This window comes from Tenrec ecaudatus, chromosome 9 (genome assembly GCF_050624435.1).
Source record: "Tenrec ecaudatus isolate mTenEca1 chromosome 9, mTenEca1.hap1, whole genome shotgun sequence".
NCBI classification, from domain to species: Eukaryota; Metazoa; Chordata; class Mammalia; order Afrosoricida; family Tenrecidae; genus Tenrec; species Tenrec ecaudatus.
In genome coordinates, this window is record NC_134538.1 from 93,669,341 (window position 1) to 93,695,751 (window position 26,411).

Below are 26,411 nucleotides of genomic sequence, written 5' to 3' on the forward strand. Positions count from 1 at the left end.
TTATTCCCTATGGTGTTTACTTTTTGGGGTGTTTTTGAGGCTAAGGAACATAATTTCATGGGACATCCAGTTAATTAACCTAATATCTGCTTGAGGGTTTCTGTTCGATCTCCTGCTTGGTTGTGTAATTCCTGGTGTCTGAGAAGCTCCCAAGTGGTCATGGCGATACAGTTAGTCTTCTTTCACTTGAGCAGCGGAGGAAAAAGAAGATTCAGAAATGAAAAGAAGAAATATAGTATGTGGTGAAATATCTCCAATGAGCAACTGCCTCCTTTGCTGTGGAGACAAAATAAACCGTTTAGTACTCAACTACTAATACCATTTTTTTTTTCAAAAAAGGCTGAAAAAACAGAACAGAATTTCCAACTTTCATGGGAAGCAGACATCCTGGAGTGATGAGCCCCTGAAATGATTGTCCTGAGACACTCTTTAAAGCTGAAACCTGGAACAAACCAAAACTATTTACCAATGGTTTTTAATGTCACACAATAGAGTTTAGCTTACTTAGAAAAAGTCTGTCCGGAGTACTGCTCTCTTGTAAGAACTATCTGTATGGAATCACATAGACAATAGTAATTCCAATGATTCGTTGGAAAGTTAAGGTGCCACATTTATGTTAATGAGGGAGAAACAATTCTAAAAAGGATGGTGAAATTGATTGCACAACTTGAAGAATGTAATTAGAGGCACTGAATTGTTCAAGTAGAAATTATTCGCTTGGTGCATGCTCAGTTGTGTATATTCTCAACAACAAAGAATATTTAAACTCATTTAAAAATATCATTTACAGGTGCATTCTTTAAAAGTGTCATTGTTCACTTTACTGTCTATTGTTTGGCTAAAGGCGATCTCAGGTGGGAGGTAGAGGGGAGGGTGTCTGTTCCAGGTTTGAAGTATCTTTGTGCTCAGAGAACTTGATAAACCACCAGCAACAGAAAGCCAGCACTTCCCAAAAGCAAAGCTCCAAAGACCAGAACGGACAGGAGAGAAGCATAGACAGAAACAGGGAACGCAGGGAGGCAGTGGAAAGAATGCTATTCCATTGAAGGAATTGCGTCTGATGACATGAAACAAAGTATGTATGGATTGTGTCCGGAAAACAGATTTGCTCTAGATTCGCCCTCCCCACCCAACCCTACCCCCACCAATTCACAATAATGAACAAAGGACCAAACAGTTTCTTGGGGCCTAATTATTCTATAAGATGGTATTGACTTTTAGTTGATAATTTTAATGCAGTGTTTAGTTATCATAATGAATAAATATCTTTGAAAGGCATTCCAAACATATTTCCAAACTGCTTCCAAATATTGCTGCCTTGTGTACCTTCTGTACTTCTACACCGACTGGTGCATGTGCAGAGGGAAGGGAACATCCTCCTGAGGAACGATTGGATTCAGAGTCAGTGCTGTCCTCGCCCACCTGTATTTACCTTGAGAGTCACATCTCTATTTGAAACTTAGTAACAATTCACTTAAGTGCAAAAATATGCTAACTTATACATCTGCTAGCATTATTTTTGGGTGTACACACTTCAGGAAGTCTGATTTGTCATGGGTTGAGAAATAAAATTGAACACTAATTTTTAGACACGGTGCTTTCTGATGTTCCTTGATTTAATATTTAGGGCGAGGAGTGAGTGTTGAAGCCAGTAGGACAATGGGCTCCACATTTGATGTATATTGTGTACTATACATGTATCATGTATAATGAACTTAGCGTGGATGTTCAGAAGAAAAGGACCAGGTATTCACTATAGACCCAGTTATGGCCCAAAAGTGGTGGGATTCAAACAATTTAGCAATCAGTTTGCTGCCCCCATGACCATTTTACATATTAAAACTGCTACACCAAATGTAGTTTGTTATTTCAACATGACATCAGAATAGTGCTGTTGAACAGAGGAACATTGAAAAAAAGAGCAACGAACGTAAATTTGAGATGTCCCCTGATAGAAGAACCCTGACTAAGTGCCATTTTAACAACAGGTTCAATGAACTCAGCAAAAAAAACCCAAAACATGATATCTCAGTTCTGCTGAGCTGGTGCAAAGCAGCGAAAATCCAGCACCGCTCTCAGTTGAATGAGTGACAAAGAACTAGAACCTATTAGTCTCTTTTGAAAAGAAAGTAACACAGGCAGGCACATTAATAAATTATGAAAAGAGCTACTCAAATCAGAGTAGAGAAATTAAGAATATCTTACTTTCTTATTTGCCAAATGTGAAGATTTTTTTAACATTTTCTTGGTGCTCACACTCATTAGGAAAATGTCAATTAGTTTAGCAAAAGGAGAAAGATGTATTGGTAGAATATTTTATGTAATTTTGTTTAAACAAACAGGAAGGAAGGAAATTGTATGGTGAAATAATTGTTTTTAATTGTCTTATTAAATATTAACAGCTCTTTCTAGGGGAGAAATAACATTGCAGTAAAGATACTTTGAATTTACTTTTTGAAAGTCGATTGATCTAAAACTTTTTAACTTAATATTTAAAGAGTTCCATTAACTGTATATTTTAGTTATTAAAATATTTTCATTATCTTTCTCAAAATTTATTCAGATGGGAATTATAGAGCAAGGTATTGAGTGGAAGCATTTTTATTTAAAAATTGTACATCTTAATATTAAATTTAGATACATTCCAAGATCTCCCCTTTCCCATTCTGACTAAATCAATTCTATCTCCCAACATTACATGCCATAACTTTGCCTGAAGCATTGTTTTTCTTAATTGTATGCTTCATTATTAATCATTTTATTTATTTTCATTGTTTATCCCACTCAAAAATAAGATGCATTAGGACAGAGCCCTTGTCCGTCTTGTTTCAGAGCCGGGGAGTAGGAGAGAAATCCGTGGGGGATCAGTGCCGGCACAGTTCTTGTTAGCAAAGCTGTGACGACTGTGTCACGGGCTGCTGTTCATGGACAGGGAACTCCCAAAGCAGCATCAATACTTCAGGTTTGAAGTTTATGACTGTGTGGGAAGATGGAGCTAACACAGGTCCTGAAGGTGTCAGGGAAGAGTCTCCTATATCAGAAATCTGTGTTTTGACAACTTCCATTTTTCCATTCATTTTAACCTCCATTTGCTGCCATACATATGTGTGAATATATATCTATATATATAGATATATATTCACACAACATGTAAAAATTAGCATAGTGTGCTTATGAAAATATCTTGGGGGAAATTTAGGCAGGACACAACTCGGGTGAAAACCTAACACTCTCTTATTTGTGTAAATGAATGGTACTTTCCGTCCTACAAGCTGTCCCTTTTGATTCCCATCTCATGGCTATTGCCAACGGTGTTCACCCTTTTACGTGACTGCTCTGTGCCCTAGAGGTAGGCTAAGCCCTCCCTCTTTTCAGAGGGGCTGCTCCTGTGGGCAGAGGTAATATTATATTTATAGTCAAAGCCTAGGGTTCCATGGACTATTCTCTGCATTAGAGAGTGTTATTTAGTGACAGAAACAACAAAGGGACCTCTTTATAAACAAAGTACTGAATAATTTGTCTAAAACATCTGCTTTTCACCTAGATCACTCCCATTCCTGGCACGCATCCACTTCTAGTCTTTGTGAACCCCAAAAGTGGCGGGAAACAAGGAGAAAGGTATGTTTATAAGAATGATATTTATTTTCGGTCATGCATGTGTATAAAGATTAAGAAAATTTCTTACATAGACAGTTTGTAACCATGAAATCTCACTAATTTCATGATACATAGATGCAACTAGCCTCTGCATTCCTGCATTAATACAATTTCTCCTTATTTGCATGGTTCATATTTCAATACATATTGACTTTTGTAAATATTTGTGCATAGCTTTTTACCATCACCATTATCTGTATTGCCATTCTCTCTACACCCTCTATCAACTAAGCCCCTCACAAAGAGTTTTGTCCATGTCATGGCTCTATGAATCCTGATCCATGAAATTTGGATCTCGTAAAGTCAATAAGGTGACTTCAGTCAAATCATAATTCAATTCTGGGAAATAAATTCTATGTACCTTCTAGAAAAAATACTGGATTAAGTCAAACTATAGCTACAAAATAATATAAACCTTTATTAAACAAAATATTAAAATATGAAACGTGTTTATTAACATAAGCTGCATCTAGATCTCTTGCCTCTAACCCTCCCCCCGCAAAAAAATACAAAAACAACTACATACAAAAAACCCACTACTGCTCTTGTGAGTTTCGAGACTGTAGCTATTTATGGGAGTAGAAAGCCTCTTTATTTTCACAGGGTTGCTGGTGGTTTTGAACTGGTTACCCTAAGATCAACAGCCCATCTCATAACTGCTATGCCACCAAGGTTTCTCTATGTGCTTCTTCTAAAGGAGGTGCTTGTTCTTTATTCTTTCTTACTTTCTCTTTCTTTCTTTCTTTCTTTCTTTCTTTCTTTCTTTCTTTCTTTCTTTCTTTCTTTCTTTCTTTCTTTCTTTCTTTCTAACTGCTCCCTGAAGAACGCATTGGACTATTCACCCGAAGGTCCCACCCACCACCATCAAGTCAATTCTGACATGACTGGCCCTGTATAGCAAAAATTCCCAAACTTCTTTGGCCTACCATCCATTAATTTTTTTTTACTCAGTGCATCCCCAGCAATTAAATTTTTTTTTTTTGCTTGATTGCTTAGAACCCAGGATAAGTGTAGTGCTCTGACTTTGCAACTCCCTGGATAGTCCCAGTGTGGCCCCCACCCACCCGCAGGTGGCAGTACCACCATGAGGAAACAGCGCTCTAGAGTTCTCTCCATGGATTGACTGGATGAAACACACCAGCCAGTCTGAGTGAGACAGTGGAGGCTGCTGTTCCCATAGAGATTTCCAGTTTGGAATACACTGTATATAATCACTATGAGACAGAAGAGACTACATGCTACTAGGTTTGCTATTTTTAGTTTTAAAGAAGATGTGCTATGAATGACAATTCTACTCTGTCCTCTAGGGTCACTAAGACTTGGAATTAATTAGAAGGCAAAGGTTGGGTTTGGTTACTATGAGTGCAAAAATAAAGTTTTCTATACACATAGGGAGGGCCTTTGCGAAACAGGGGTACTCCGCTGTTCTTTTAAAAATATTTTGATTTTTCTTGACCGGGATAGGTTATATAGCTAGCCAATTGTCACAGAATTCTATAAGCATGCAAAACTTTCCATGCCGGGTTACAGTTGTGAATGTGTTCATGTACCATTTATTCAAATAGTGACAAGCACATTCAAACTCTAATATATACTAGATAAAGACAGAAACCCCCAGTGAGACCAGAGGCAGGCACATAAACAAACATATTTCCATGCAACATTTAATTGCTATTAAAATTCAAAGGAAGAAAGAATTGTCAATGACGACTGAGAAGTCTTTAGAGAAAACAGTAGCTGTGGTATAGTTTGTTAGTCCGGGTGCAGTATAGCACCAATGAAACACACAACTTTCCTCTAGTTCTTTAATGCTTCCTTCTCCCCACTATCATGACCACAATGCTCCCTTTCAAATCGGATTAGACCAGAAATGCAAACTGCTACAGATAAGAGCCCACAACAAAGGGAATCCCAGATAAATAAACCAACCCCTCAGGGCCAACAATGAGAATAGAGATACCAGGAGGGTACCAGGGAAGGTGGGGGCAGGAAGGGGGAATTGATCACAAGGATCAGCATATAAACCCGTCCCAGGGGGCCAAGCAACAGAAAAGTGGGTGAAGGGAGACCGAGGACTATGTAAAATATGACAATAAGAATCTATAACTTATCAAGGTTTCATGAGGGAGCATGGAGGGAGGGGGGAAAGTGAGGAGCTGATATCAAGGGCTCAAGTAGAAACAAAGTGCTTTGAAAATGATGATGGCAACATATGTACAAATGTGCTTCACACAATGGATGAATGTGTTGATTATGATAAGAGATATAAGAGCCCCCAATAAAAGTATTTTTTTAAAGAAAGAAAATTCCATTATCTTTTAATGACATTTTTCCATGAAAATGTTGAGACTTTCTGTATATACCTACACTTCTAATGTAGCTTTCAAACGTCTCATTTATGGGGATATATGTGCATTAAAATGTTTAGTTCCATTTGTTATTCAAACTGAATTCTTTCAGGAAAACAATGATTATTTAATGCGCTCCCATTGTTAAATTTTTGGATCTGACTGCTTAAGGTGATTGTTTATGTAAAATAATTAGACTTAATATAGCCATGTTTTTAGCTCACAGGCATGCACATACACAGTGCATACTTTTAGTTTGTCTCTATTAGATTGACACAAACCCATATACTCCTTCACAATGATCAGTTAAGAGAAGATATTTGAACAACTTTATTCTCATATATTTTATACTTATTTTGAAGCATATAATGAACAGTATTTAAATACTCAAATTTAGATAGCTAAATAATTTCAAAAGAGATGCAGAAGAGATTCTAAACACAAATGCTTATTAAGTATGCAAGCATCATTATTTCAAATTTGTCAGCTACATTATCTTTATAATGACCATTAACACCTCTCCTTCCCGCTTTATAAAAATTATGTTACTGTCAAGCTTTTGTAATTTTATTGTGATTAACAAAAAGTTATGAAGTATATTTTTATAACTTTAAAGGGACTTTTATTCATTTAAAAGATCTTTTCTTTCTTATTTGTACATTCATAGAATATATAGAAAATTCCAGTATCTGCTGAATCCTCGTCAGGTGTACAGTCTTGCTGCAAACGGGCCAATGCCAGGGTAAGTCCAGCTGTAACAGACTTGCTGTTAACTTGTTGGATGTGCTTAAATAATACCATATTATACATAGAAATAATGTAACTGAACAGATCAGGGGACAGTAATAGCAATTACGTAATAAAAACCAATGCAGATACCATTTTTAGTAACTAATCACATATTTCAGCCAAATGTTCTTACCTTCTAATTGTCATGGAGGAATAATCATACACATGCAATAGATTGGTGGTTTAACATCTATATTTATTTGAAAAACTATCTTTGGATTGTCAACTATGGAATACGGAATAGCTGCAGTATAATAAAAAGCTATTTAACTACAAATTGGAATCTTAAGATTATATCTTCATTCAGTGTTTATGAAATAAGCATATTTCTAATAAGTTTACACCTTTGAAGAAATATACCTAAATATCAATAGATAAGATGTAGTGAAGTAAAATAACCATTTCAAAATAAACTGTATACTTGTAGTAAGTCACAAATATGCGATTTTATCAAAAAGCCCATGCTTCCTGCCATCCATCCATAGCCAGCCTTTGTAGAGACTGAATCTGTGTGGAAGCAGACAACCTCATTTTGCCCACAGTGTTTGGTGACTTTGAACCACTAGCTGTGTCTGCATAAACCATCCCCTGCACACAGAGCTACTTACTCACTGCCACGGAGCCACTTCTGACTCACAGTGAGCCGATAGGACATGGTGGAACTGCCTCTGTGTGTTTCTGAGACTGTCTTGCAGGAGCAGAAGGCTGGTGGGTGGGTTCCAACTGCTGACCTTGGGGTTAGCAGTCCAACCTATAACACGACTCCACCGGGGCTCCAAACCCACAGAGCAACTAGACCTCCTTCCTGTGGCCTCGTTAACTAACTGTGGTCTTTTTGCAGTGCCATTTTTGTCTTCTGCTAATTGCAAGCTGAATAATTTATTTTATTTTCATTTTCCTATGGTAAAATAAGGAAAATAGTACCTACCTCTTGGGAAAGGTTGTGAAGGTAAAATGAGATGATCCTTCTGAAACATATAATTTTGTCCTGCATGGCATATAATCAATAAGCAATAAATCTAAAACAGTATCAATATGATTTGGACTAATATTAAAAATCAATAACACATGACCATTTTAAAATGTGTAAAAATATACTATGATCATATGAAATATACCACTTTTTTACATTTCCTTTTTACTGCCCTTTAAAAATGTATTAAATTTTACATTTCATGGCAATTGAATATTATCCTTATGTCTATATTAGTATATTAGAAAATAGTATGTGCCTTTTCAAAAGATCAGCAAAAAAAATTAGTATTTTTTTTAGGAAAACAGTAGTACACCCTACTACTAGGCATTACCATTTCACAGAGATTTTTCATTATGAATTGTTTGAATAACCTCCCAAGGAAGGCTTAGCTTTACAAATAACTTATATATAACCTAATGTGTTATTAAACACACATATTCACACACACTGGATAAATATAAATGCATGGAAAGACAGACAGATTTTAAACAAAAATTGTAGTTTATTAAAATATTCTTATATAAATAAGACTGCTCTGAAGTTTTATAAACTAAAAATATGATGTCCATTGTTGATCATTTCAGTGCATGTCAAATAATTTTCATTATTTTAAGAGCTGAAAATTGTCTATGTATTGTTTACTATCTCATTGTTTGCCATTTGATTACATGTAGCATTAAATTTATGAAAAATAATTATCTTAAAATCGATAACTCAATTTGTCTATTTATTTTAAAGAATAATCAGATATTACTATAGAGCATGTTGATATAAGTAAAATTGCTTTATTGAGTACATTTTAATTTTTAAATTTATCCAATTTTTCAGTATTACTATACAAAAACATTGGAATATTCTTTGAACCTGTTTTAAACTATATACCTTTAATTATTTTTATTTTTGGCCTGTGTGTTAAGAGAAAACATATTATTCCCATTTTTATTTGCATGATCTGATCAATTAGATTTACTCCTCTATAAGAAATAGAAATTGGCTAACTATCCAAAATGAAGTTTATTAAGGCAATATGATATTTTTTACAGAAGAACTATATTTCGGAAAGAAATCACTAGTCAGGCACAAGGAGGAAATAGTAACTTAAAAAAAATGAAATTTCCTGGGAAGCTCCTGGAAAAAATTAATTCTACCTACATTTAGTGCATGCATTTTTTTACCCAAGAAAGAATCATGTAATCAGTCCTTCTTGTTCCTATTTCACACATTTACTGATTCTGCCATGAGTGAGTATTCACATGGTTTGTTTCCTGAGAGGCAAGTGAGGTTACTATAACCTGAGCATCAAGGAACTGATAACAGCTAGGCAAAAACAACTGGTTTCTACCATCATGCATCATGGATTGCCCAATATCTCTATTATTCTAAAAATATAATGTGAAATACCATACAGCTTAACTTAATATTAAAAATGATTTAAAAGTCATTCAACTGCCCCTAAAATGTTGAGTATACTAAGTCTCACCCGGTTACTGTCTCCAACTTCAAGTTTGGATTTACAGAAACATCTTGGGAATTTACTTTCTATTTCTTTCTCTACTTGGCTGCAGTAACATAAATGTAAGCAGAAAATGATTAATTATAAATATGATTCTAATTAATGATATTTTACATAAAAATAAGGAAAGTCATGTAAATTGAATGATCCTAGGGTGGCAACTTGTTTAAAGTTATACCACCAATTAATGTCTTATTTGAGAAATATTGCCAGTGGGGGTGATTTCAGTATTTTTAACTATTTGAAAATTTGGTAGTCTTATTTGGATATAACTGAATTAGTGTTTTATTTATCTTTATGGTAGGCATGTTATGCAAGACAGTTTTTCAGATATTTCAAGACCTCCTCAAAGCTAATTGGTCTTATTACACTTCCTTTTCCTTTGCAAATGGTCAGAGAGGTCATATGGATTTCCCAACTGTAAACTGTGGGCAAAAGAACGTGTTCCCATCCCTTTTGTGTGTCACACTGGCAAGCAATATTTCAAATATCATGACTTTCGTTTTATGGACCACAGAGTATAGAAAGAGAGAGAAGTGCATGTTCTTTCCCCCATGATTCTACAGCTTCATGTAGGACCATGGATAAAATAGGGCCACTAAATCCAGGTTTCTTATTACTGTATAAAAGCTAGGCCAAACTGGTTATCTAAAGGCTATCCAGAGACTCAGAACCAACTTTCATTATGAGGATTTATTCCTGTAGAACTTCACTCCTTTAGTACCCCATGCATTAGACTGGGCTTTCTAGAGGGAAAAAAAATCAACGACACTCCCACACATATAAGAAATACATTTATAACAAGAAAGGGGTCCACCCAGCCAAAGATCAAGCATCAGTCAGATTCAGGTGCTAAGCTGGAGTCCTCCCTGACTCTGCAGCTAGCAGGCCAGGGAACCAGGGGTAGAAGAGCCAACAGGTCGGCACAGGGAGAGAGGAGTGGATGCAAGGCAGGCCCCTTGGCAGGCCACCGAGAGTTTTCAAGAACAATGCAGTGTATTGTGGCCTGCCAGAAGAATAAACGCATCTATTTTGGAAGAAGCACAGCGGCTCATTGGAAAGGAAGAGGATGAGACTTTATCTAATGTTCTTGAGCATTTTTCCAGACGGACCAGTCCCTGAAAAAGGATCATACTTGAAAATATGAAGGGTCTATTTAAAAGAGAGACAGACTCTCAACGGGGTGGCTTGGCACAGAGATTGTAAAGCTGGGCTTCAAACATAACATGTGTGTGCACGTGCACTAATTCAGGTAGACTAGAAAAACAAATAAACACATTCATGTGTATAAGAAAAAGCTTTATATACAAGAACAATTGAATATTGAGAAAATGCCCCAGCCCAGTCTAGATGGAGTCTGAGTTTGATCAACCCATACCAATCTATAAAGTCCTCTTTACACTCACGCAGCACATGCAATGATGCCAAATGCAGGGAGATCACAGCCAGTGGGTGGGAAGTCTTGTGGATCCAGTGGCGGTAGAAGCATCTCAGCACTGGCAGGGGTTGCCAAGTGGCTCCTTCAACTCCAGGCCTCTAGCACAGCTCTGTATGTCCTGTCAGCAAGCATGTCTCATGGGGAGTATGTCTGTGTCCCACCTCCTGTTAGCTATTTAACTCTTTAGTGCTTCCAAAGGAGGTCATCAGGCTGAGACCTGATTGACAGACTAAACTCTACTCCTTCACTCTTAAATCTCCAATTGACAACAGATTATGGAACTACTACATCCTCACACCGTGTGTGAAGGTGGCCCAGGACTGGGTTGTATCTAGTTTGTCTTATAACTGTAGGGTTAATATGAGTTGGAAATAACTCCAGGTCATTTAACACAGCTTGTCCATAAATTGGACAACTGTTGAGATTTATTGTTATTGTTATTGCTTGCCATTGAATCAGTCCCAGTTCTATCGGGCTCTACTTGTAGCAGAAGGAAACATTGTCCACTCTGGTGGGCAAACATGGAGCTTTTTTTCTCTGACCTTCTACATTAAGGAGCATTGTAACGTTTCCTCCTTTCTTGACTAGTCTCTCCATTAAACATGTCCAAAGTATTTGAGACAAAGTCTTGGCATCTTCGCCTTTTAGAGATGGTGTCACCGTAGTTCTTCCCGGATAGATTTGTTGGTCCTTCCGGCAGCGAATGGTATACTCAGTATTCTTTCACTGACACCCTTATTCAGAGACACCGATTCTCTCTCGTGTGTGTGCCGTCATTGTCCACCTTTGGCAAGCCCATAAAGAGATTGACAATGCCAAGGTTTCCCTGAGGCACACCTCTTCCTCAAAGTGACATTTTTGCTCTTTAACACCTTTTAGACATCTTTTGATGAAGAGGTGCCCAAAGCAATGTATCATTTGCTTCTTTTGAACTATGGTTTCTAGAGGTGTGATTGGAGATCTAAGCAAAATGGAATTCTTGACAACTTCAATATTTGCTCTGTTTATCCTGATATTGCTTACTGGCACAGTTATGTGGATTTTTCATTTTCTTATGTTGAGATATAATTCATATTGAAAGCTGCAGTCTGATCTTTATCAGCAAATGTTTCACGTAATCTTGGCAAGCAGTTATGCAATTTGCATATCACGGTCATTGCATAATGACTCTTCTTCTAATATTGATGTGTTGGTCTTCTTCATGTACCCCCTCTTCTCATATTGTTTGCTTAGAACAAAGATTGAATGATTATGGTTAAGGCACACAACCCTGAAACACGCTGCTCCTAATTTTAAACTACACAGTAACCGCGATCTATTTGAAAGGTTGTCTCCTTGTCTCATGAGTGTGATTCAGAGTCCTGAAATTCCTGCTCTTTGCAATGTTATCTATAATGTGTTATGATCTACACTCTTGATCATGTTTGCATAGACAATAAAACACAAGCAAATATCTTTCTGTCAGGAGTTTGCTTTCAGGCACAATCAATCTGACATCAGCACTGACTTCCCTCCTTCCACAGGGGAGACCTGTACCTAGATTAGCATTTGATTAAATAGCTAGATACTGTAGATTAGCCACACAAAACTGCTACACCAACTAGACCATTTATATGCATAATTAAAGTGTACAGGTATCGTGCAAATTTTGAAAGTTTATGTTATGGCACTTAGTTTGTATAAAATATATTAGATTAGCAACTATGAATAACAAAACTGGTGAAAAGAAAAACTAGCCTTGAGCATTAGTTTTGCAGCCATGCCTTAAAGAGGGAGCATGCACCCTGACCATAGAGTGGCGCTGCTGGCTGTTCCCTGGCAATGACTCCCAGCATCTCCACATCACGCTGCTATATTTGTGAACACGCTTTATCATTAGTGTTGTATCGGATTCTGGGTTGTTTGGTATCATTTCGTAGGTTATTTTTGGTGTCTGGAATACTCATTTAAAATAGTTAAATAAATAATAAATTTGCCTCCTCTTTAGGCCACTTTCCATCAAGATAAAATCCTAAGTTGTACATTTATCTGAAATTTGCTTCGAAATGATGGCAGCTTTTTGTCTACACTCTGATGCATCCAGTATTTAATGATTGTGAGCAAAATTTTACTTGAATGTCATCTTAATCATCTTGTTTAATGATTTTCCATTCTGTTTAGTCATCATTTGGGGGGATGGCCAAAATATGAGTCTCTTCCTGTCATTTGGCCAGATAACGGTCTTAAAAAAAACCTCTTTATATAGACTTACCGGTTTTTGGGAGACATTTCAATTGATCCTTTTTTCAATTCCTGGAGCTTTGTTACTAACACCTTCATTGTAGCTTCAACGTCGCCCTTCAGTCCTCTTGGCTCTTCGTCATATGCTACCTCTTGAAGTGGTGGAATGTCAACCAATTACTTTGGGGACAGCAAGTCGTGTATCCCTTTCACTTTCTTTTGATGCTTCCTCTACCCTCCACCATTTTGCTCAGGAAACCCTTCACTATTGTAACCCTGCACTTGACATCTTTCTTCCGTTCTTCATCTGGAGCTATGTTTGTCTTTTCTTTGCTAACTCCATAGCTTTACACCTTTCATGATAATACTTTACTTTGTCATCTTGAGCTGCCCTTAAAATTTTCTCCTTAACTCTTTAAGTTCATTATTTCTTCCTTTCATTTTAGCTACTTGACTTTCAAGAGCCCACTACCTATCTGCCATTTTGTCATTTTGTGGTGACTTGTTTTTTACTGTGACACTGGAAGCTACATAACCACTATTTCAAATACCAGCAGCGTCACCCAAGGTGAATTAGCTTCAATGGAACTTCTAGACTAAGAATAGACTAAAAATTCTGAATAAGCTGTCCCTTTCTGAAGAATTAGCCACTAAAATTCTTATAAATAGCAGTGAAACATTGACAAATATACTGAAATCTTTATGAATAGCACCAGAGTATTGTCAGATATAGTGCTGGAAGATAAACCCCTTTAAGGTCAGGAGATATACAAATATGATTTTGAAAGTGTTTTCTTCTCAAATTCCAGTAAGCTGTCCATAACGTCAACTCAAATTGTGAAGAAACAGCTGCAAACTATATTAATAAATAAAACATAATACATAGAAAAAATTGAAGCCATCAAAAGCGAGATTGAATGCATAAAGATTGATATCATTGGCATTAGTGGGCTGAAACTTAATTATTGGACATTTTGAATCAGACACTCACATGGTTTACTGTGCCAGACAGGACAGATCCAAAATTAAAATCATCAAGACCTCCATCTCACTTGGGTCCACAATGTTCATCAAAGTAAAAAATGTCAAAGCATTGATAACATTGAGAATAATCTGCTGCACAAGATCTTTTAAAGTGTTTAAGTGCAGTGAGGTTACTTTGAAGACTAACTTGCAGCTGACCCAAGTCATGGCATATTCAGTTGTCTCCTATGCATGTGAAAAGTGAACATTGCGTAAGGAAAACTAAAAATAACCTGATGCATCTCAATTGCGGTGCTGGAGAAGACGATTGAAAGTACCATGGACTGCCAGAAGAACAACAAAGCTAGCTTGCAAGAAATATAGGCAGAATGCTCCTTGGAAGAGCAGGGACTGAGACTTTGTCTCGTGTAATTTTGTCATGTTAATAGGAGACAAGACACCACTCCCTGGAGAAGGATGTCATACTTAGTCAAGTGCAAGGACAGCAGAATAAAAGGAAGGTCCTTGAGATAGATTCACATGGTGGCTGTTACAATGACCTTCAACATAATAATTGTAAGGGTTTGCAGGACTGACTGGTTGTGTTCCTTCTGTTGTACATAGGGTCACCATGAACTTGAACTAACGGGTTCAAGAGAAAATTTCAAAATCTCTTGTGACATCCACTTTAGTCTTTTCTTTCTTTTTAATGACCTTTTCCTTTCTTCATTTGTGTTGGTCTTGGCATCATCCAATAACTTACCTGATCTTTAGTCCTTAATGTTCGATGCGACAAATCTGTTCTTTAGATGGTTTCTAAATTTAGAGAAGTTCAACTGAAGTTCATATTTTAGATCCCATAGATTTATCTTAATTTTCTTCAACTTCAACTTGAATTTGTAAATTAGGAATCAGTGGTCTGTTAGGCAGTCAGCCTCTGGTCTTATTTTTTTAAATCATTTTATTGGGGGTTTGTACAATTCTTATCACAATCCATACATACATCTATTGTGTCAAGAACATATGTACATTTGTTGCCATCATCATTCTCAAAACATTTGCCTTCTACTTGAGCCCTTAATATCTGCTGCTCATTTTCCCCCTCCCTCCCCACTCCCCCCTACCTCATGAACCCTTCATCATTCATATATTATTATTGTTTTGTCATATATTACACTGTCTGACGTCTCCCCCTGCCCTCTTCTCTGATGTCCCTCCCCCAGGGAGGAGGCTAAACGTAGATTCCTGTAATCAGTTCCCCCTTTGTAACCTACATTCTCTCCATCCTCCAGGCATCACCACTCTCATCACTGGTTCTGGAGGAGTCATCTCTCCTGGATGTCTCTGGTCTTATTTTGGTTAATAATGATTGTCTTTTCCAGAGTCTTTTACCACAAATTGTTATCAATTCAATTTCTGTGTATTCCGTATGGTATGAAGCCTGTATATATATATATATATAAAATCATTTTTATATTTATTTTGTATGAAAAATCATTAGTTTTGGAAAATTGTTTTGTGATCTCCAGCTTCATTTCTATAATCAAGGGCACATTTTATAACTATTTATCCTTCCACTCTTCAATCACCAGTAATTTTCAATGCATCTTGAATCAATTTTATACTGAAAATGTTGATAGAATTCTATAATTTCTTTATCAATGGTTATGGTTTATGTGTAAATTTGGATAATAGTTTATTAAATTCTCTTCTTTGTAGGATATAGATATTATCCTATCATATACAGCATTGTACTTAAGGATATACATTGAAATATTCTTTATGACAATGAATGAAATGTTACTTATCTTTAAGTGGTCATTCTCAGAATAATAAACCATATGATTGTCTGATTCATAATCCCCAGTATTTGTCCATTTCAGCACACTAATGCTTAGAGTATTGATATTTAGGCATTCCATTTTATTTTGGATGACTTCTAATTTTCCCAGATTCATAGTTCATACGTTCTGCATTCCGATTCTTCATGGATATTTGCCGTTGCTATTTCTCACTCTGTGTCACGCCTAAAACAAGCTCAATCACTTCATTAATATCCACACTAAGGAAGCAGCTTTTTCCAAGTCTTATTTCGAATGCTGGCCAACTTCAGGGGATTATCTCCTGACACTATCAAACCGTGTTCTTCAGGAATTAGCAAAGATTTTGGTGGCTTATCCCTTAGAATTGTGTTGCCTATTCTGTCTTCTAGTCTGTTTTGGGTCTGGAAGCTCTGCTGACCCTGGCTCACCAGCGGGAACCCTGCTTATATCGGCAACACAAATGGCATAGCTTCTAGCGTCTTAGCATTACGCAAGCCACTGCGGTTTGAAGTACTGTCGGCTCATTAAGTGACATGCTCTCCTGTATGAGAACTGTGAGGTGTGAGTGCACTGCTATTGTAGGTCCCTGCCTGCTAGCGCCAATTTGGAGATATAATATCCAAATCCTTAAGAGTAGAGAATCGTGAAATCTCTATGAAATTGATAATGGGGTCAATGCCAGTCGAATCCCAATTTCTGAGTCTTGGGCCTAGACATTTGATTTGTCAAAAGCTTCACAGATGATTATGCCCAGATTGAATAGTTTAATTAGTGTACAAATAGAATACTAACACAATTATTAGGTAACCATCATATTAGGTGACCATCAGACTTCTGCACAATCTCCTTGTAGTGTAGTTGCCACACAGATAAGCCAACGACTTATTGTGAACTGTGGGTCCGCCTATAGGAGCTGTGATAGCACATGTGTTAGGAAATTGAAAGCGCCAGCTGCTCTGCCAGGGAAAGATGAGGCTGACTGCTTCCGAGAACCGGTACCATCTCAGGAGCCACAGAGACCATTCTAACCCTGTCCTATAGGTTCGCGAGGAGGTATAATCGACTCCTTGACAGTGATTTGCTTTGGTAGTATTACTATGGATTTACATTCCAGAGAAGAGAGATCTAATTCATAAAGCTTGATCAAGTGCTATCTTTCAGTTTCTAAGGTTTAGCTCAATATGGTGGACAACTCTGCCTGAAAGATCTATCACTTTGAATATTTACAGTCAAAAGAGAAAAACAAACAAACAGATCTTCCCACCATGCATCTCTCCTTATGTTTAGTAAGCTTGATATTCTTTATGTAATGTGTATGCTCTTTTAGTTGATGATTTTCCTTTTGATTTGTTTTTTCATGCTAATTGTAAAACCTCCTCACATAAATATTAACCTTATTATTTTGTATTTTATGCCATAATTTCCTTCAAGATGTCCTTTGTCTTTTCAATTGATATATTGAACACAATATGAGATTTGTTTTTGCAATGTATATTTTTCAAATGATATTTCATAAGTATGCTATGATAATCCATTCTTAAGAAAATATCCTGTAAGAAGGAGGTGATTGGCAAAAAATGAGTATTAAGAAGACTATGCATATTTTGTCCATACACATTTAAACATTTAATATTTTATGTGACCTTACCTGTTAATCCGTTAATTTTATGCTGAGCAATTTTTCAATTTTACATCCAGTATAGGAAATATTTTACCTGAGTTAAGATTATGAAAACATTTTTGTGTATCTTTTGTTACACTTTTGTTTTAATTGCATTTGTTTGAGATACTTTATCATATGATAAACATGTTCTATTTGTCAGTATTGCTCCCCTTAGGTTAATATCACTGAAATATTATTTGTTGATTCTTTTGATATATTCATTGTTTTTTTTTAATCTTTTTATTGGGGCTCATAAGGCTCTTATCACAATCTGTACATACATCAATTGAGCAAAGCACCCTTATACATTCATTGCACTCGTCACTCTCATAATTCACCTTCCAATTGGGTTCCTGGAATCAGCTCGGTTTCCCTTCCCCCCATCCCCCTCCCTCCCCAATCCCACCCCTGGTCCCTTGATAGTTTATAAATAATTATTATATCTTATCTTACACTCCCCAGCATCTCCCCTCACCCGCCTCCCCCTTGCCCATCTCCCAGAGAGGAGGTTACACATAGATCTCTGAGATCGGTTCTCCCTTTCTACATGCCCTTCCCTCCTGGTGTCGCCACTCCCACCGCTGGTGTTGAGGGGTTCGTCTATCCTAGATTCGCTGTGCCTCCAGATCCCCACTGCACCGCTGTACATCCTCTGGTATAACCAGGTCCGCAAGGCAAGGTAGGATTGGGGTCATGATGATTGGAGGGGAGGAAGCGTTCAGGAACTAGAGGAAGGTTTTGAGTTTCATTGTTGCTACACTGAACCCTGAGTGGCCCATCTCCTCCTCACTACCCCTCTGGAAGGGGTGTCCAGCTGTCTACAGGTGGGCATTGGGTCCCCATCACGCACTCCCCCTCTTTCACGGTGATGTGATTCTCACCACCACCCCACCTTTGATGTTGGAGACCTGGTCTCCTCTGTCCTTCATGGTCACCTATGTTGGTGTGCTGCTTCCATGTGGGCTCGGTTGCTTCTGGGCTAGATGGCCGCTTGTTTGCTTTCAAGCCTTTAAGTCCCCAGACGCTATATCTCTCAGTAGCCGGGCACCATCCGCCTTCTTCACCACACTTGCTTATGCACACTTTCGTCTTCAGCCATTATGTGAGGAAGGTGATCACACAATGATTGTTTTTGTTCCTTTGTATCTGCTACATGGTCCATTCAACACCTTGTGTTCGCTTAGGCGGTGTGCTTCTTCTCTGTGGGCTTTGTTGCTTCTGAGCTGGATGGCCGCTTATTTGCCTTCAAGCCTTTAAGACCCCAGACGCTATTTCTTTTTTTGATAGCCGGGCACCATCAGCTTTCTTCACCACATTTGCTTACACACACGGCTGTCTTCAGTGATCATGTCGGGAAGATGGGTATCCTGCAATGGCTGTTTAGCAGGGCGAAGTGCTATTGTATTGGGGGATTATGCATGAGGAGGCCCAATGTCCATCTGCTACCCTACTACTGAACCTATAAATATATGCATATAAATCTATTGCCCCCATAATCATAAATATATTTACATATGTACATGTCTGTATTTAGGCTTCTCTGTATGCACTTTGCCTCCTACTCCTTTCCTCTATTTCCTTTCACTTTCCTCCCATCCCACTACCATGTTTAGCCTTCATTCTGGATTCAGTAGTTCCTCTCAGTTACCTTGCTCTTGGTCACTCCCTTCCAGTCCTCCCCTCCCCTCCCTCCTCTGGTTTTGAACCATTCGCTGTTCCCTTGTTTCTGTGTTGGGCGACACCTCCTCCCTTCCCCTACCTCCCACACTCTCATGTCCCTCCAGGACCATTGGTCCTGTTGTTTTCTTCTCTCATTATTTGTCCAGCCTATCTTGTCTAGGTGGACCTGCTGACATAGTAATATGTGCATACAAATGGATATGACTTTGACTGTGCCCAAGTGGCCCATAAGAACATGGCTTTGACAGAAGCAACATCGACACGCTGATAAGCAGAAAAGCCACTAACATACAAAATTTACAAGGTAAAAAACAAAACAAATTAAAAAAGACTAAACAAAGAGATAGCAAATATTAAAAGAAAAATTGCTAGTAGTTCTAGGTCCTTTCCTTGGCCTTTAGGAGTGTTTTTTAGGTGTACCTTGTGAGGCGCCACGTCCTGGCCCGGAAGACCATCCTTTATACTCCCTTGGGCTCCCTTCGCTCTGCTTCCTCCGCTGCTCCATTGCACGCCCCCAGTGTTTGCCTCAGTGTGGCGGAGTCAGCTCAGTCGCCCATCCCCCATTGTGTCTCAGGTGCTGTCCCGTGTAGGGCCATGTGTTGGTGCAGGATGTCGTATCTCGTAGTGTGGTCAGCTGAATGGTCCTCTCTGTATGATGGGCTCTTCTAGCTGGTCTATCGACTTTGGGCTTGGTGGACCCAGGTGTACTCCACTATGTTCTTTCTCCTTCTTTTGTTTCAGCTTCCTTCTGGATGTGGTGTGGTGGGTCAGTTCCTTTCCCACTCCAGATGATCTATTTTTGTTTTCTGTGGTATTCCCTTCGAGTGTGGGGGTCGGCCTAATTCTGGTTTGGGCCGGCTTGTCGTCCAGCCTCTTTGTGTAGACCTCTGTACTTTGCGTTTCCCTCCTTGTTTGGTGTGTCGTGTTGGGGTCCGTATGCATGTTCCAGATCTGTGGGGACACAACCGATACTCTCCCCCGGGTGGGTTAGTACCCTGCCCCCCCCCCCCCCATACCATCCATTTGGATTCTCCCCCTCCCGGTTCTCCCTCTCCCTACCCCACTACTCCTTCTTTATGCTGGGCTCTCATGTACCTCCCTAGGTGTGGCCTCTCCTCCCTCCAACTATCTATGCTTCCTCCCGTTTATTGTGGGATGGATGTTTATTCTTCTATTTCTGTCATGCTGATTGTACTTACCTCAGGGGACTCATGTTGTACCTGTCCCTTTGGGTCTGGCTTACCTCGCTTAACATAATTCCTTCCAGCTCTTCCCATGAAATAACGTGTTTCATGTGCTCATCGGTGCTTTTCAGTGCTGCATAATACTCCATTGTGTGTATGTGTCAAAGTTTGCTAATCCACTCATCTATCGATGGAAACTTAGGCTGTTTCCAAGTCTTTGCTATTGTGAATTGTGCCGCAATAAACATTGGAACGCATATGACTGGTCGTGTTTTATTTGCTGCTTCAACCAGGTATATGCCTAGTAGAGGGATGGCTGGGTCATAAGGTAGATCAATTTCCATTTTCTTTAGGTATCGCCAGATTGCTTTCCACAGTGGCTGTACAAATCTGCACGACCACCAGCAGTGGAGGAGGGTTCCTACTTCACCACATCCCCTCCAACACTTGTTGCTCTCTGATTTACTGATCTGGACTAGCCTCAGGGGTGTTAGGTGGTATCTCATGGTTGTTTTGATTTGCATTTCTCTTATGGCAAGGAACTTCGAGTACTTTCTCATATGTTTATTGGTCATATTGATCTCCTCTCTAGTGAAAGTTCTTCTCATTTCTTTTGCCCACTTCCTTAGGAGGTTAACTGTTTTCCTCTTTCTGCAGGTCACGATGGTGTTGTAGACTTTAGTAATGAGCCCTTTGTCTGACGTGTCTTTACTAAAAATCTTCTCCCAGTCTGTGGGTTGCCTTGTAACCCTCTTGGCAAAGTCTTTCGAGGTGCACAGGTGTTTTATTCTTATTAGATCCCATTTGTCGATTTCCAGTTCACCTGTGTGTGTCCCCTTCCTTGTTGCAGTGAGTCTATGTGCTCCCTGGGCCAGTGCTCTGAGATTAGTCCCGATTCCCTCCTTAATGGTCCTGATGGTTTGGGGTTTGACTTCTAGATCTCTGATCCACCTTGAGTGTATTCTTGTGCATGGGGTGAGGTAGACGTCTTGTTTCAACTTTCTACATGTGGATATCCATTGTTTCCAGCACCACTTATTAAAGAGGGCATCTGCTTCCCACTTGACGTTTTTGGGACCCTTGTCGAAGATCAGTTGTCTATATGCTGATGATTTTACTCCTGGGCTTTCTATTCTTTTCCACTGGTCTGAGTGTCTATCATTGTGCCAGTACCATGCTGTTTTGACCACTGTAGCTGTGTGGTAGGCATTAAAATCAGGTAGGGCGAGTCCTCCAATTGTGTCTTTCTTCTTGAGGAGTTCTCTGCTAATTCTGGGTTTCTTCCCTCTTCATATGAAGTTGGTGGTCAGTTTTTCTAATTCTTTGAAGAAGGTTGGTGGTAATTGGATTGGTATAACATTGAACTTGTAGAGTGCTTTAGGAAGAACTGTCATCTTTAATATGTTCAGCTTACCTAACCATGAGCAGGGGAGGGTCATCCATTTGTGAAGGTCACTTTTGGTTTCCTGTAATAGGGTTTTATAATTATGCTTATAAAGGTCTTTAGTATTTTTTTGTTAAATATATTCCTAGGTATTTCAGTTTGTTCTTGGCTACTGTGAAGGGTACTTCCCTCTTAATCGCCTCTTCCATGGCCCTGTCCGATGTGTATAGAAACCCTACCGACTTCTGTTTATTGATCTTGTATCCTGCTACTCTTCTGTATTCCTCTATTGCTGTAAGTATTCCAACTGTGGAGTTTTGGGAGTCTTCAATGTATAGGATCATGTCATCTGCAAATAACGATAGTTTCACCTCCTCCTCTCCCAACTGGATCCCTTTGATGTCCTTCTGCTGTCTTATGTTGTTAGCCAGAACCTCCAAAACGATATTGAATAGAAGAGGGGACAGGGGGCATCCTTGTCTTGTACCCCTTTTCATTGGTATTGTTCTTGTCTTTTCTCCATTGAATATGATGTTGGCTGTTGGTCTTTCATAGATAGCTTGTATGAGCTTGAGGAGCTTACCTTCCAATCCTATCTTCATGAGTGTTTTGATTAGGAATGGGTGCTGGATGTTGTCAAATGTTTTTTCTGCATCTATGGATATTATCATATGGTTTTTATCCTTTTTCTTCTCGATGTGGTGTATGATATTGATGGATTTTCGGATGTTGAACCAGCCCTGCATCCCTGGGATGAATCCTACTTGGTCGTGGTGGATGATATGTTTGATGTTCCTTTGTATTTTATTGGCCAATATTTTGTTAAGGATTTTTGCATCTATGTTCATTAGAGATATTGGTCTATAATTCTCTACACCTGTGGGGTCTTTTCCCTGTTTGGGTATCAAAGTAATGCTGGCTTCGTAAAATGAGTTTGGGAGCTTGCCGTTCTTTTCTATGTTATGGAATACTTTGTGGAGGATCGGTGTCAGCTCTTCCCTGAATGTTTGGTAAAATTCTGCTGTGTAGCCATCTGGCCCTGGGGCCTTTTTCCTTGGTAGGTTTTTGATGACACTCTCTATTTCTTCCTTCGCTGTGGGTTTGTTGAGGTTCTTGATCTCTGTCTCAGATAATCTAGGGATAGATTGTTTTTCTAAATATTTATCCATGTCTTCCAGGTTTCTGAATTCATTAGAATACAAACCTTCATAGTACTTTGTGATTATCCTTTTGATATATTCATTGTTTTTTATAATTTAGACATGATGCTCTCAAAATTTAGCAACATTCATTGTCTTCAGTAGTTCAGGTTTAAACAACAAGTTTTGTCTGAAGTGACATTGACTTTCCAGCTTCATTCTCATGCCAATGAACATGCTGTGTTCTAACACTAATGCCTTTTCTGGATTTACGGAAGTGATGTTTATCCTTAGTATGAATTATCTATTAAAATATCAAAACTCTCAGCAACATGCTTCCTTTTATCTTTGTTTTTATGACTAAAAGGATTGTTTGATCATCTGTTTCCATTATTTTTTTTCACTTTGTCCAAGTTTCCTGCTTAATGACATTTTAATCATTTTTATTGACTTATACCTCACATATCATACCATTTAGTCATTCCATCATATTAGGAATAGTTGTACAATCATTGCCACAATTTAATAACATTTCTCCTTGCATTCATTGTTGTTAGTTCCTCCTCCCCACCCCCACCCCATCCTCCCTTCCTATGCCCTACTGTCTCCATCGATTTACCTATCTTGGATTTCATACACAGAATTATGCAAGCACAAACAGGAAGCAAAAACAAAATAAAAATCCCTCAACAATGGCTAGATAAAATATAGAAAATCCCAGTAGAAAAGAAAGCAGAGACTATTCAAAGACTTTAACAGTTTAAAATGGGTCAACAGAGATCAAATAATAAGATATTACATTTTGACCTAATTCTGTCTGCCACAATGGACTGTACAGTGCATTTTATCTGATAACAAGGTTGTTCACCTTTCTCAACGATGTCAGAAAGGATTCCCTAGCGGTTTATTGCATCTGTAGAATCTGAAGATGGATTTTGGGCTACCACTCCCATTCATTCCCTTGAAAACAAGTTAATGGTTTAAGCTCTGATACTATTCCCTCCTTTGGATTTAGATTTTATTATTTACAATCTTTGTAAAACATAGGCGGATATACTTCTTCTGTTTAAACTTATTTGATTCCTCACTTAGATGGCTGCTTGTTTGAAGACAGCCTTTGAGACCCCAGACACTATTCTTTCTGCTGGTCAGTCATGATGCAGTTCCTTTGCCACACTTGTGTGCTGTACCCATATCTTCAGTGATCTTCATTAGAATCAAGTAGAGTCTTGTCATAAGAACTAATTGCTCTTAGATTTGGACTAGACATAAATGCGTGCACAAATCCATTCATATATCTATGGTGTATAGGTGTCTATGGTTCACTTTAGAGACAGGATATCATTTTAAGATAGATAACACTATAAATCATCCGCTTGTGGCATAAGATAATTCCATTGGTAGCCTCGATTTCCTCAAGGGTGTTGGGAGTCCTGGTGGTGTAGAGATTGTGCATTGGACTGCCATTCATGAGGGCAGCAGTTTGAAACCACCATCTAGTCCCGGAGAGAAAGACAGAGGTTTTTACTCCCTGAAGAATTAGTCTCAGAAACTCACAGGGTAGCTCTACCCTGACATAGAGAGTCACTATGGGTTGGTATCCAACTCTCTGGCAGTTAGTGAGATTTTTGTATAATTTGAAATCTGAACTTAATGATATTTTGAACTTGATTCTATGATACAAAAGTCGTTTTCCTTCTTAATGGCTCTATTATAATATAATCCATTTAATTAGAGGTACACATTTTAAAAGTTGAAATAAACTATATATTGCTCTTTAAAGTTCCTATAATTTTTTTCCATCGCAACATTTAAATAGCTGTATACATTTCTAGCTCTTTTACCAATATTTGTACTAATGTGACTTAGAAAACATTAATCACAAGTTTTTTTGTATACTTAGGACATTGTTCTCTTCTGATCCTAAGCTTCATGAAAGGACACAGCTATTTTCTTATATCATCTCTAATTAATAACTAATTAATATCAAGTGGAAAGAAATTGCAAAACAATATACTTTAAATAAAAAAAGAGTTCAGCATAATCAAACTCCAAACTCACTGCCATAGAGTCAATTCTAACATAGAGCAACCCTTTGGGAGAGATTAGAAATGCTCCTGTGAGTTACCAGGACTATAACTTTGAAAAAAATATATAAATCATTTTATTGAGGCTATTACACCTCTTAAAACAATCCATATATCAACTCTATTAAATGTTGCCATCATCATTTTCAAAACATTTTCTTTCTACTTGAGCCCTTGGTATCAGACCTCTTTTTTCCTCCATCCTCCACCATCCACCTTCATTTAATCCTTGACAAATTATAAATTATTATTTTCATATCTTACACTATACTCTGTCTCCCTTCACCCTCATTTCTGTTGTTCAGACCCCTGTGTGTGCAGGGAGAGGTGGTGTTTTAGGTTGATCATTGCAATCGGTCTTGGTTACTCCTCCTTCTTACCCTTACCCACATATAATGCTGCTCCCCTTACTGTTCCTGAGGGATTCATCTGTCCTGGATTCCATGTGTTGAGAGCTCTTAGCTGTACCAATGTACATGATCCAGTCAAGCCAGATTCATAAGGTCTGAAGATGGGCTTTGGGTCTCCACTTTGACACCCATGGTTTACATCAATATAATTGTTTGTTTTGGATATTCTAATGCCTGATACCTGATCCTGTAGACACCTCGTGATCATACAGGCTGGTATGCCTTTTCTATGTGTACTTTATTGCTTCCTGCTAGGTGGCTGCTTGTTTAACTTTAAGTCTTTAAGACTGCATACACTATATCTTTTTATAGCCAGAAACCATCAACTTTCTTCACCACCTTTGCTTATGCACCCATTTAACTTTGGTAATCCTATCGTGAAGGTGAGTATCACAAAATGCCAGGTTATTAGAACAGTGTTCCTTGTGTTGAGATAATACTTGAATAGAGAACCAATGTCTGTCTGCTACCATAATACTTAATATTTAAATCTCTGTACACAGACCTATATCCCTATCATTATATAGTAATATATGCACATATACATGCCTATATTTATATCTCTATAAATGTCTTTTGAACCCTAGTTCTTTCCTCTATTTCATTTTACTTTCCTCCTGCACCACTATCGTGTTCAACCATCATTCAGCTCTCAGTCATGTCTCTTGGCTGCATTGCACTTGGTGATTCTAATTCTTTATGGAAGTAGAAAGTGTCCTCTTATATGCATTATCACCTTGTGATTTTGAACTTTTGATCTTGAAGTTAGAAATCCAACAAGAACCACTATGTTACCAACATAGATAAGCTTTAAAAAGATTATTTGTAGATCACTTTAGTGTCTAATACCTAAGGAAAATGAGGAACATGTATAATTTCCAAAATAGAAGTTAACAGTGAACCTAAAATTTCACAGATTAATACAAATATCAAACTTTTGAGTGTTTTAATGGAGTCTTAGCATATGTTCTTCCATTAAAATAAGTGTATAAGTTGGAAAATAAATATCAGATTCTACAGATTTTATTACTATTCATATGAAAATAATTTTATATAACAATACACATAGCGTATTTTATTTAACTACATTCTTTTTTTCTCCTCTTAGTCATAACTTAGAGAACAACACAAAACAGA

The 26,411-nt window shown here is 38.0% G+C and overlaps 1 protein-coding gene across 6 annotated transcripts in view; it reads left to right on the plus strand.

The window, feature by feature from the left end:
* DGKB (diacylglycerol kinase beta) overlaps window positions 1–26,411 on the plus strand; it is a 712,573-nt gene that overhangs the window by 215,275 nt on the left and 470,887 nt on the right. For all 6 annotated transcript variants that reach the window (XM_075558344.1, XM_075558345.1, XM_075558348.1 and 3 more), the window contains 2 exons: window positions 3,545–3,618; window positions 6,673–6,747. In XM_075558344.1, coding sequence (XP_075414459.1) covers window positions 3,545–3,618; window positions 6,673–6,747 — 149 coding nt within the window. The remainder of the gene's footprint in view (window positions 1–3,544; window positions 3,619–6,672; window positions 6,748–26,411) is intronic.